This window comes from Lucilia sericata, unplaced genomic scaffold (genome assembly GCF_015586225.1).
Source record: "Lucilia sericata isolate MDLA Ls3-8-SP2 unplaced genomic scaffold, ASM1558622v1 Contig000550F_arrow, whole genome shotgun sequence".
Lineage (NCBI taxonomy): Eukaryota > Metazoa > Arthropoda > Insecta > Diptera > Calliphoridae > Lucilia > Lucilia sericata.
Genome location: NW_023994560.1, coordinates 214,682 through 227,459, shown reverse-complemented (window position 1 = coordinate 227,459; position 12,778 = coordinate 214,682). Strand labels below are relative to the sequence as shown.

At 31.5% G+C, this 12,778-nt stretch overlaps 2 protein-coding genes and 1 non-coding gene across 7 annotated transcripts; 2 read left to right on the top strand and 1 right to left on the bottom strand.

Moving 5' to 3' along the window:
* Trnad-guc lies at positions 1-72 on the top strand. The gene has a single exon. It is a non-coding gene; the product is annotated as a tRNA-Asp (tRNA).
* Positions 73-105: 33 nt separating this feature from the next.
* On the bottom strand, positions 106-12,523 carry LOC119606059 (ubiquitin-like modifier-activating enzyme ATG7). Its single transcript, XM_037959435.1, has 11 exons — positions 12,196-12,523; positions 10,528-10,723; positions 10,121-10,467; positions 9,848-10,060; positions 9,638-9,782; positions 9,417-9,575; positions 8,240-8,428; positions 7,968-8,141; positions 672-968; positions 493-609; positions 106-431 (listed from the first exon to the last, which is right to left on the bottom strand). Exons 1-11 carry the CDS (start codon positions 12,387-12,389, stop codon positions 387-389), a joined length of 2,076 nt encoding a protein of 691 aa, XP_037815363.1. The 5' UTR covers positions 12,390-12,523; the 3' UTR covers positions 106-386.
* On the top strand, positions 3,522-7,966 carry LOC119606060 (32 kDa beta-galactoside-binding lectin). Of its 5 annotated transcripts, none has more exons than XM_037959438.1 (4): positions 3,522-3,583; positions 4,040-4,394; positions 6,918-7,505; positions 7,572-7,913. In XM_037959438.1, the coding sequence occupies exons 2-4, from the start codon at positions 4,303-4,305 to the stop codon at positions 7,855-7,857; spliced, it is 966 nt and encodes a 321-aa protein (XP_037815366.1). In that variant the 5' UTR covers positions 3,522-3,583; positions 4,040-4,302; the 3' UTR covers positions 7,858-7,913. The 5 variants fall into 5 exon arrangements, with proteins under 5 accessions (XP_037815366.1, XP_037815368.1, XP_037815367.1 ...); XM_037959440.1 differs by having other exon boundaries at positions 3,565-3,583; positions 4,276-4,394; positions 7,572-7,966; XM_037959439.1 differs by lacking the exon at positions 3,522-3,583 and adding an exon at positions 3,594-3,749.
* Positions 12,524-12,778: the final 255 nt, after the last annotated feature.

The following is a 12,778-nucleotide window of genomic DNA, read 5'->3' as shown; positions in this document are numbered from 1 at the left end:
TCCTCGATAGTATAGTGGTCAGTATCCCCGCCTGTCACGCGGGAGACCGGGGTTCAATTCCCCGTCGGGGAGATGTAAAAGATTTTTTTAAATATATTTTTTTGTAATTTCATTAATAGACAAAATTCTGCATATTTTTTATTTATTTGAGTAAAATATATATTGGAAAAGTCGTTTTTCTTTTCATATGACACATATTGAACAAAACAAGCTGTTTATTAGGTTTTTAATCAAAATATTAAAAGCCACATTTTTAACATAAAAAGCTAATATAGAGAGTCATTCATTTAAATATGTATGAGTTATTATGAATGTTTTGTTTAATACATAAATGCTGTTTTAATTTATAGGTTTTATGTCCAGTCCAATTACACAATTACTAGACTTTAGTCATCCGATAATTCTAAATCAGAATCGTTGAAATCGATAATCTATAAAAAAATAGAAATCAAATCAAATAAAAAAATTTAAAAGATAATATCAAAAACTAACCTCATTATTTAAATCCTTATATTCAGAAATACCAGTTAAATCTTCCAAATATTTAGCAGATTCAAATACTTTAAACAGAAACTCATTGCCTTGGCTGCGGTAGGCATTCACTACTTTCTGTAGATAAAAAAAATCAATTTAAAAATTTAGATGTACCCCAAAATCAAGCTAAAACATACCTCTGAGCACGCTATACATTGTAAAAATTTCTCAGATGCTGGTAGTATATTCTCAAAGTTACTCAGCATACCCCTAATGGAATGTGGTAAAATACCCATTATACCTTCGGGAGTTTTATCTGAAACTGCTGAGTTAGATTTCAAACTACCACTAGCAGCATAATAAGCTGGTGCCATTTCTTTAAGGGGATGATGTAGTAGAGATACTAGCAGTTCCACAGCATAACTGGCGGCTATATTTGAAACACCAGGTCGCGTAACGGTACATTGTTGATCCAGAGTACGATCTTTAAGTGACTGTTGAGAATGTTGAGAAATTTTAAAATAAGTTTAGAAAAGTTTCAATTTCATTATTATTTACATAGATTTTTAACATTTACATCGCAATTTCTACTCTATGTATTACTCTATGGCTAAAGCTTTTATTAAGTATAATGAGTGAAACTTTTTTTAATGTCTGTTTTGTGTCGGAAAAGAGTCCAAAAGTTAATGTAAACAAATGTCAGACATATGGAAAAAAAACTGAGTTGTGCAATAAGTGGCGCCTTAAATTAAAGTTTAAATAGACTTTTTACACATTCTAGTCTAGAGCCGTAAGCGTTCCAGGCGGAACTTCACAGCTATCAAAAATGTTATTATTTTAGTATTTGCTAAAAAATTAACACCACAACTTTTTCAGAATGAAAGCAATTATAAAGTGGAATTGGTATTCGTTTTTGTTATTGTATTTTAAGTATTAATTAATCTTTTACTAAAAATTTACACTTGCGATCAGAATGAAACGACAATTCAGTTCTAGTTCTGTTCTAGTTCTATTCTAGTTCTATTCTAGTTCTGTTCTAGTTCTGTTCTAGTTCTGTTCTAGTTCTGTTCTAGTTCTGTTCTAGTTCTGTTCTAGTTCTGTTCTAGTTCTGTTCTGGTTCTGTTCTAGTTCTGTTCTGGTTCTGTTCTAGTTCTGTTCTAGTTCTATTCTAGTTCTATTCTAGTTCTGTTCTAGTTCTGTTCTATTTCTGTTCTATTTCTGTTCTAGTTCTGTTCTAGATCTGTTTTAGTTCTGTTCTAGATCTGTTCTAGTTTTGTTCTGGTTCTGTTATAGTTCTGTTCTAGTTCAGTTCTAGTTCAGTTCTAGTTCAGATCTAGTTCAGTTCTAGTAGTCTAGTTCAGTTCTAGTTAAGTTCTAGTTCAGTTCTAGTTCAGTTCTAGTTCAGTTCTAGTTCAGTTCTAGTTCAGTTCTAGTTCAGTTCTAGTTCAGTTCTAGTTCAGTTCTAGTTCAGTTCTAGTTCAGTTCTAGTTCAAGTTCTAGTTCAGATCTAGTTCAGTTCTAGTTCAGTTCTAGTTCAGTTCTAGTTCAGTTCTAGTTCAGTTCTAGTTCAGTTCTAGTTCAGTTCTAGTTCAGTTCTAGTTCAGTTCTAGTTCAGTTCTAGTTCAGTTCTAGTTCAGTTCTAGTTCAGTTCTAGTTCAGTTCTAGTTCAGTTCTAGTTCAGTTCTAGTTCAGTTCTAGTTCAGTTCTAGTTCAGTTCTAGTTCAGTTCTAGTTCAGTTCTAGTTCAGTTCTAGTTCAGTTCTAGTTCAGTTCTAGTTCAGTTCTAGTTCAGTTCTAGTTCAGTTCTAGTTCAGTTCTAGTTCAGTTTCTAGTTCAGTTTCTAGTTCAGTTCTAGTCAGTTCAGTTCAGTTCTAGTTCAGTTCTAGTTCAGTTCTAGTTCAGTTCTAGTTCAGTTCTAGTTCAGTTCTAGATTCAGTTCTAGTTCAGTTCTAGTTCAGTTCTAGTTCAGTTCTAGTTCAGTTCTAGTTCATTCTAGTTCAGTTCTAGTTCAGTTTCTAGTTCAGTTCTAGTTCAGTTCTAGTTCAGTTCTAGTTCAGTTCTAGGTCAGTTCTAGTTCAGTTCTAGTCAGTTCTAGTTCAGTTCTAGTTCAGTTCTAGTTCAGTTCTAGTTCAGTTCTAGTTCAGTTCTAGTTCAGTTCTAGTTCAGTTCTAGTTCGTTCTAGTTCGTCTAGTTCAGTTCTAGTTCAGTTCTAGTTCAGTTCTAGTTCAGTTCTAGTTCAGTTCTAGTTCAGGTTCTAGTTCAGTTCTAGTTCAGATCTAGTTCAGTTCTAGTTCAGTTCTTGTTCTGTCTAGTTCTGTTCTAGTTTCGTTTTAGTTTCTAGTTCGGTTCTAGGTCCGTTCTAGTTCAGTTTTAGTTAAGTTCTATCTATCTATCTATCTATCTATCTATCTATCTATCTATCTATCTATCTATCTATCTATCTATCTATCTATCTATCTATCTATCTATCTATCTATCTATCTATCTATCTATCTATCTATCTATCTATCTATCTATCTATCTATCTATCTATCTATCTATCTAAATATCTATCTATCTATCTATCTATCTATCTATCTATCTATCTATCTATCTATCTATCTATCTATCTATCTATCTATCTATCTATCTATCTATCTATCTATCTATCTATCTATCTATCTATCTATCTATCTATCTATCTATCTATCTATCTATCTATCTATCTATCTATCTATCTATCTATCTATCTATCTATCTATCTATCTATCTATCTATCTATCTATCTATCTATCTATCTATCTATCTATCTATCTATCTATCTATCTATCTATCTATCTATCTATCTATCTATCTATCTATCTATCTATCTATCTATCTATCTATCTATCTATCTATCTATCCCACACAAAACTTTTCGTTAGGACAACTCTGAATAAGTTGATCAGATCATTGAAGCAAGTGATGAAAGAGAGCATAAGAGAGTTTAAAAACTCTTAAGAATAGTGTATCGAATGAAAAATTGTATATTAAACAGCGTGTTAAAAAAACTAAATTTCCTGACTTAGTATTAAAATGAATGCAAATGAAACTGCATTCAACAAAAACATCTTTACATTTCGTGAAATCTTGTACAGTTTAATTATACAAAAAATAAAAAGTTTCTCCAAACAATTGAGAACCTAAACTTCTAAAATTTTATTAATTATTAAAAATTTTATAACAATAATTATAACAAAATTTAAATAGTTAATTATTTGTTTAGTTAACTCTCTTTTTATTTCTCTCTATTGATGTGTAAACACTCATATAAAGTTTAATATACAACTTTTTTTTGTTTTTTCCCTTTTTTGTGACATGAAACGATTAGATAAAATTTCAACTGTTTATTCTAGTAGAGCTAACTGATAAGGCACGCCAACAACAAAAATAATAATAATAATAGTACAACAAATATTTAATATTGATAGACGGACGGACGGACCTAGAGGTTTACGGAATTAGTAAGACAACATACAAACAACAACATTTGAAGAAAGAAAAACTAAAAACAAAAATATTTCTTTACTTTAAAATTCTGAATTTAGTTGTATTCCAGACATTGGTGTTTAATATCGATTCGTATAAAAAAGTGAGCGCGAGCGGGAGGTTAAAGTATTGTGCCGGTTGATCAGTAGCAAGTTCAATTATACTATATTTTGAAAATCAATTTGTGTGGAAAGTGTAAATTTAATATTGAATGAATTAATACATCAATTGTTAAGACAACAACAATATAAGTAAAAAAAATAACTTTGTCTGAATTTATTATAATAAATAATAGTGAATATTAAGAAAACAGAAATTAATAATGTTGACAGAATTTGCTGGTAATTTGGCCCATCATTTAGAATTTGGACATGCCTTGGAAATTGTTGCAAAAACTATCGATGGAGCTTCTCGGTAAGTTCGAACAAATATAAAAGACATAGAAAATAATTGATAAGAATTTGTTATCAATAGGTATTTGTAGTGAGTAATTTTAAAATGTTCTCATTGCTGGTAAGTTCCCCTTTTAGTTGATTAGTGTAAAATTGCACTAATTTGAAAAGCGTACAAAATACATACATAAAAATGGAGTACGGCAATAAAATTGAATAAGAGCTAATTTCGAAATGTAATATATTAGTTAATTTAATGGAAAACAAACAAATATCGGTTTTATATTATATTTTTTAATTATATAGCATCCAACGACAGTTTCCTCAGGAGAATATTAATTAATGAAAAAATGGTTTTGAAGTTTAGTTCTAGTTTAGTTCAGTTCTAGTTCTAGTTCTAGTTCAGTTCTAGTTAAGTTCTAGTTCAGTTCTAGTTCAGTTCTAGTTAAGTTCTAGTTCAGTTCTAGTTAGTTCTAGTTCAGTTCTAGTTCAGTTCTAGTTCAGTTCTAGTTCAGTTCTAGTTCAGTTCTAGTTCAGTTCTAGTTCAGTTCTAGTTCAGTTCTAGTTCAGTTCTAGTTCAGTTCTAGTTCAGTTCTAGTTCAGTTCTAGTTCAGTTCTAGTTCAGTTCTAGTTCAGTTCTAGTTCAGTTCTAGTTCAGTTCTAGTTCAGTTCTAGTTCAGTTCTAGTTCAGTTCTAGTTCAGTTCTAGTTCAGTTCTAGTTCAGTTCTAGTTCAGTTCTAGTTCAGTTCTAGTTCAGTTCTAGTTCAGTTCTAGTTCAGTTCTAGTTCAGTTCTAGTTCAGTTCTAGTTCAGTTCTAGTTCAGTTCTAGTTCTAGTTCAGTTCTAGTTCAGTACTAGTTCAGTTCTAGTTCAGTTCTAGTTCAGTTCTAGTTCAGTATTAGTTCATGTTCTAGTTGAGTTTAGTTCAGTTCTAGTTCAGTTCTAGTTCAGTTCTAGTTCAGTTCTAGTTCAGTTCTAGTTCAGTTCTAGTTCAGTTCTAGTTCAGTTCTAGTTCAGTTCTAGTTCAGTTCTAGTTCAGTTCTAGTTCAGTTCTAGTTCAGTTCTAGTTCAGTTCTAGTTCTAGTTCAGTTCTAGTTCTAGTTCAGTTCTAGTTCAGTTCTAGTTCAATTCTAGTTCAGTTCTAGTTCAGTTCTAGTTCAGTTTTAGTTCATTTCTAGTTGAGTTCTAGTTCAGTTTTAGTTCATTTCTAGTTGAGTTCTAGTTCAGTTCTAGTTAAGTTCTAGTTCAGTTCTAGTTCAGTTCTAGTTCAGTTCTAGTTCTAGTTCAGTCTAGTTCAGTTCTAGTTCAGTTCTAGTTCTAGTTCAGTTCTTCTTTTCAGTTCTAGTTCAGTTCTAGTTCAGTTCTAGTTCAGTTCTAGTTCAGTTCTAGTTCAGTTCTAGTTCAGTTCTAGTTCAGTTCTAGTTCAGTTCTAGTTCAGTTCTAGTTCAGTTCTAGTTCAGTTCTAGTTCAGTTCTAGTTCAGTTCTGTTCAGTTCTAGCTTCCGTTTCTAGTTCAGTTCTAGTTCAGTTCTAGTTCAGTTCTAGTTCAGTCTTCTAGTTCAGTTCTAGTTCAGTTCTAGTTCAGTTCTAGTTCCGTTTCTAGTTTCAGTTTCTAGTTCCAGTTCTAGTTCGTTCAGTTCTAGTTCAGTTTCTAGTTCAGTTCTAGTTCAGTTCTAGTTCAAGTTACTAGTTTCAGTTATAGTTCAGTTCTAGTTCAGTTCTAGTTCAGTTTCGTTCAGTTCTAGTTTCTAGTTCTAGTTCAGTTCTAGTTCAGTTCTAGTTCAGTTCTCGTTCAGTTCTAGTTCAGTTCTAGTTCAGTCTAGTTCAGTTCTAGTTCAAGTTCTAGTCAGTTCTAGTTCAAGTTCTAGTTCAGTTTCTAGTTCAAGTTCTAGTTCAGTTCTAGTTCAGTTCTAGTTCAGTTCTAGTTCAGTCGTAGTCAGTTATGTTCAGTTCTAGTTCAGTTCTAGGTTCTAGTTCGTTATGTTCAGTTCTAGTTCAGTTCTAGTTCAGTTCTAGTTCAGTTCTAGTTCAGTTCTAGTTCAGTTCTAGTTCAGTTAGTTCAGTTCTAGTTCAGTTCTAGTTCAGTTCTAGTTCAGTTCTAGTTCAGTTCTAGTTCAGTTCTAGTTCAGTTCTAGTTCAGTTCTAGTTCAGTTCTAGTTCAGTTCTAGTTCAGTTCTAGTTCAGTTCTAGTTCAGTTCTAGTTCAGTTCTAGTTCAGTTCTAGTTCAGTTCTAGTTCAGTTCTAGTTCAGTTCTAGTTCAGTTCTAGTTCAGTTCAGTTCTAGTTCAGTTCTAGTTCAGTTCTAGTTCAGTTCTAGTTCAGTTCTAGTTCAGTTCTAGTTCAATTCTAGTTCAGTTCTAAAATTTTAATTCAGTTCTAGTTTAGTTTTAAAAGTTTAATTCAGATAAATTTTAAAATTTCTGTGAATTTTAAAGTATTTTTAATGTGAATTAATGAACGCATTTTTAAATATTTCCGAACTTAAACTCTATAATTTTTAAAAAAATCTTAAAAAATTTAAAAAAAAATCCTTTACTCTTAATTTCAGATTCAATTTAACTTTAGCCACCGCCAAATCTGTCATTAATCCTAATGCTGACATTGGTTTACGATTTACAGTGTATTTTCGAGACGATTGTATAGTGCGAAATGCACGCATCAACGGGGTGTGGGGTGAAGAGGAAATAAAAAATATTGACAATTACTCCTTGCCAAATCCCATAACATCAGGAGACTTTTTCATGATCTATATTTTGGCATGTGAAGAAAAATTCCACATTTCTATTAATAGTCGCCCGTTTTGTACATTTAAATATCGTTTGCCACTGGAATCTTTAAGATCACTAGAATTACGCGATCAAATACAAGTTATAAAACAAATAGATCATCGTACAGTATTTCCAAATCCTTGGCCTGCTATCCACACATCGGATTATTTTAAAGCCTTTAGTAATGATGCTCCCATATTATATAGTCCTGGACATGTTATTGTAATAACAGCACGTTGCTTTGATAATAAAAAGGGACAATTTATTATTAAGTTTATGGAATCGGATAGTAAACGTGAAGATTTCCATTTTAGTGTAAGGTTTGATGAGAAGGCAGTGGTGCGTAATAGTCATGATAAAAATTTCAAGTAAGTTTTTTGTTTCCATTAAATAAAAGGTTTATACGTTAATATATTTCTGCTAATTTTTCATAGATTTGGTCCGGAGGAGCGCCATGGCGGTTTTCCATTTGTCTTCAATCAACAATTTAAACTTGCCATTGCCTTTACGGAAAAGGAATTCTTAACTGCCGTGGATGGTTACAATTTCTGCAGTTATGCCTATCGCCAGCCAAATATGTTACAAAATCTTGTTGGTTTTAAGGTGACCTGCATTAATGGTCTGCATATGCATGTCACCGGTGTGGATCACATACAAATGGGTGATGCCTTATGCACAAGTTTCGAAAAGTATTCTAGATTTGACTATGAATGTGCCTAAATTTTTCTTTCTTCTTTTTAAGTAATTCTTATTTTAATAAATGTTTTTGTAGTTAAGTAGATTTTCTTTATAAAGAAAGAAAATAATAAATGAAAATAAAAAAAACTTACATTTCCTGGTGCCGTAACATCATTACAGAAATAGCAACCCAATTGATGACCTGGAATGCATTTTAAATGATCGATTTCCATTTGAGCAATGCTTGCATCATTGCCCGGCTTTCTAGCGGATCCATGACGTTGTATTAAGTAACTGTCAAAACCTAAAGCAGAATTGATGACAATCTGTAAGGGAGGGTATAGGGAAATAAATTTTAATCATAAATTTAGTTTTTTAATGAATTATGATTAGGCTGTTGAATTGATGTTTATGAAAAATTTACCTTTTCATGTGCAGTTCCCAATAGAGTGGGCAACCAACGACTTTCTCGAGAGTCTGTTAATAAAAATATAACATCATGTTCTTTTACCAGCTCTTGCAGTTTATTAAGATCTTTCTCTGTTTGCTGCTTCAGAGAGTCACCAACTGTGTGACCAGGCATTGGTATATGCATAACGTGACCAGCTGAAACCTGTAATATTATGTTTGATTTAGAAATGAACCAGAACTGAACTAGAACTGAACTAGAACTGTACTAGAACTGAACTTGAACTAGAACTGAACTAGAACTGTACTAGAACTGAACTAGAACTGAACTAGAACTGAACTAGAACTGAACTAGAACTGAACTAGAACTGAACTAGAACTGAACTAGAACTGAACTAGAACTGAACTAGAACTGAGCTAGAACTGAACTAGAACTGAACTAGAACTGAACTAGAACTGAACTAGAACTGAACTAGAACTGAACTAGAACTGAACTAGAACTGAACTAGAACTGAACTAGAACTGAACTGGAACTGAACTAGAACTGAACTAGAACTGATCTAGAACTGAACTAGAACTGAACTAGAACTGAACTAGAACTGAACTAGAACTGAACTAGAACTGAACTAGAACCGAACTAGGACTGACTAGACTGAAACTAGACTGACTAGAACTGAACTGAACTAGAACTGAACTAAACTGAACTAGAACTGAACTAGAACTGAACTAGAACTGAACTAGAACTGAACTAGAACTGAACTAGAACTGAACTAGAACTGAACTAGAACTGAACTAGAACTGAACTAGAACTGAACTAGAACTGAACTAGAACTGAACTAGAACTGAACTAGAACTGAACTAGAACTGAACTAGAACTGAACTAGAACTGAACTAGAACTGAACTAGAACTGAACTAGAACTGAACTAGAACTGAACTAGAACTGAACTAGAACTGAACTAGAACTAAACTAGAACTGATCTAGAACGGAACGATATCTGAACTAGAACTGAACTAGAATTGAAATAGAACTGAACTAGAACTGAACTAGAGCTGAACAAGATTTGAACTAAAACTGAACTAGAACTGAATTAGGACTGAACTAGAACTGATCTCAATCCAAAAGTAATTAAGCTAAACCAAATTTTATGAGAATTAATAGAACTTTCTATATATCATTATTACTAAAACTTACAGTGGATGGATTTATTTTCCTTAAACAATCAGCAGCAGCATCAGCTTTCAAAACATTGCCCTTAACAGCATCCTCAAATGTGTAAAGATATTGACGCACAGGATTGGCCAAACTAACCTTGCCATTATCCACAAAAGATATATACTTAAAACCCCAACCCTATAGACACAAGAAACGTTAATAACAAAATAAAATTCTCCCTAAATCCCTAACAAACTTACCAATAACATTCTGGCCACAGCACAACCCAAAGTACCAGCACCAAATAATAAACATTTGGTATTTTTAATAACATCCATATTTAAATCGGGTAATAAACGCCATTTCATTAATTTCAAATTTAAATCAATGGAATTATCGGTTAAACTATTTCAAATAAATTAAAAAAAGATTAATACAAATTATTTAACATATTCCAAAAAGAAACTTACACTTGGGGATCCATGCTATCTCGCATTGAAACCATACGAGGTTGGGGCTTTTGATTTTTGTTCAATTCCCAGCCTACAAACTTTATTTGGTCCATTTCTTTAAGGTCCAATATTTCAGATTGTTTAATATGCCATATTAAACTGAAACCAATATTCATGTGATTGCCATAACGCAAACCCAAGAATTTAATGGTATTACCCACTAAGAAAGAACTTAAAAAGAAATAAGAATGTAATTAGATTTTATCATATTTATAAAATTAGAAAACTTACCACTTGTAATATATAAATGCTGCATATACTCTCATCAGCCAAGATGGTTGCACAAACTCACTGTTATCTGGGAAACAAAAATAAGTTTCTTCCAAAGATAATTTCTCTAAAGTTATGTAGTTATCAATGAATTCTTTTAGAGTATAAAATTTCTTATTTGTAGCCGAGGCTTGCAATACAAACAAATTTTGCAATATACCATTGGGACATAATTTTATGGCCTCTTGTATATTATCAAATTTCTCGCGTGAATCTACCAATTTTGATGCTGGTTTTTCCAATGTCAAAGTGGTAGTCAAAGGACAGGGAAATGCAAACCAATAGTAATAGCTATGGTTTTTAAGATCCTTTAATTAGAAGAAATATTCATAAAATAAGGTGTAAATATTTTAAAACCTACAACTTACCGCAAATGAAAGTATAAAAAATCTTGCCAATAAACTTGGATCTTCTACAGTGGCTTCATTTTGAAAATGTTTCAAAAGTTTTATACCTTCTTCTTTTAATAGGGCATTTTTATCGCAATTCTTAAACTCTTCTATGGTGTTTTTGTTGTAGATAGTGCCATGAGATTTGAAACAATATTTCGGTGGGGTGAACTCACTGAAAATGCATATATTATATGTATAGTTTAGTTACATGTCAGTTCTAGTTTAATTCTGGTTCAGTTCTAGTTTTGTTTTAGTTCAGTTCTTGTTCAGATCTAGTTCAGTTCCAGTTTAATTCTAGTTTAGTTTAGTTTAGTTGTAATTCAGTTCTAGTTCAGTTAAAGTTCAGTTCTAGTTCAGTTCTAGTTCAGTTCTAGTTCAGCTCTAGTTCAGTTCTAGTTCAGTTCTAGTTCAGTTCTAGTTCAGTTCTAGTTCAGTTCTAGTTCAGTTCTAGTTCAGTTCTAGTTTAGTTCTAGTTTAGTTCTAGTTCTGTTCTAGTTCTGTTCTAGTTCTGTTCTAGTTCTGTTCTAGTTCTGTTCTGTTCTAGTTCTGTTCTGTTCTAGTTCTGTTCTGTTCTGTTCTAGTTCTGTTCTAGTTTAGTTCTAGTTCAGTTCTAGTTCTGTTCTAATTCTGTTCTAGTTCTGTTCTAGTTCTGTTCTAGTTCTGTTCTAGTTCTGTTCTAGTTCTGTTCTAGTTCTGTTCTAGTTCTGTTCTAGTTCTGTTCTAGTTCTGTTCTAGTTCTGTTCTAGTTCTGTTCTAGTTCTGTTCTAGTTCTTTTCTAGTTCTGTTCTAGTTCTGTTCTAGTTCAGTTCTAGTTCAAGTTCTAGTTCATTTGTAGTGCATGTTCTAGTTTAGATCTAGTTTCTAGTTCTAGTCAATTCCTTGTTATAGTTTATAAAATTTTTTTGATAAATGTTTGATTTTTAGAAAATTTTCAATTTCCTAAAATTCGATTCGATTAAAAATTTGCGTTATATTCGAAAGATTTTATATTGAAAATTTACGATTAATTACACATTTATAACATTTTTTGAATTCTACAAATTTTTCTTATAAAATTTGCGATAAGTAAATATTGGAGCATTTTGTTTTTTTACTATTCTATTTAAAGAAAATTCAGACCCTAAAATAAATTTCCATTTATAGAAAATTTTAAATTAATTCCGTATTTAAGAAATAATTTTAATAAATTAATTATTAATAGAACAATTTTCGAAAAATTAAAAAAATATTCCAGACATTACTCTATTTATAGAATATTAGTCGAAATTAATTTACGACTAAATGGTTTCTAAGTCAATGAAGACCATTTGCAGTCTTAAGAATCCAAAACATCACTTAATTGACCAATTTATTTTGATTTCAGTTCTTTTGATTTTGATTTAAATTTTAAATTATTTAAAATCCCCATAGAATAATATAAATTTATTCTCCTCCCTACAAATTTAAAAAACAACGTACTTTTGAAGGTCATACCAATCCAGACAAATCAAAATAACTTTCTTTGTTTTGCATAAAATGACGCACCCTCCCACACCCAACCAACCACCACTATTTCTATAGTAACACTACCATTGCTTTAATCAGAAATTAGAACTGATAATATAACCCGCTACAACTAACTGCATTAAAAGACAGTTCACTCACCTATTAAAAGCGGTATAATCTACTTCCATTAGACACGATTTAGCATGACGGTTGGTATAGTAACCATAAATAGGTTTGGGCTTATCACTCAAACGATCCAAATCCAGTTTAATTTCGGCCAATTTATGCCAAAATGTAGGACTAACAAACGATTGCAGTGGGGCAAATTGTACAATATTACTTTCACTTTCCATTGTTGATTAAAATTGTAGAAAAATTATGTTTAGTTTAAATTTAATTAATTTTGTTTTTCTCCTGATTGTTGTTGCGAAAAGTAGACGAAGAAAATTGCAAATGTTGTTGATGCAGTAAAAAAACAAACAAAAGACTTATGACAGGCTTATCAGCTGACAGCTGATTTGTTTACACTACATTAGAGAGCGGAGTTGAAGCAATTTCACATTAACGGCGTTGGAATTATAAATATTAGCGGCGGTTCGATTAAATCTTAATTTAAATTAATAATAAATTTCAATAATTTAACGAAAATAGGGAACAAATTTGAACAAACGTGGATTTAATTTGGAAATTTAGTTTTATGTTGATATATTCTTCTATATATTGACTTTCTTTGGCGAGATTT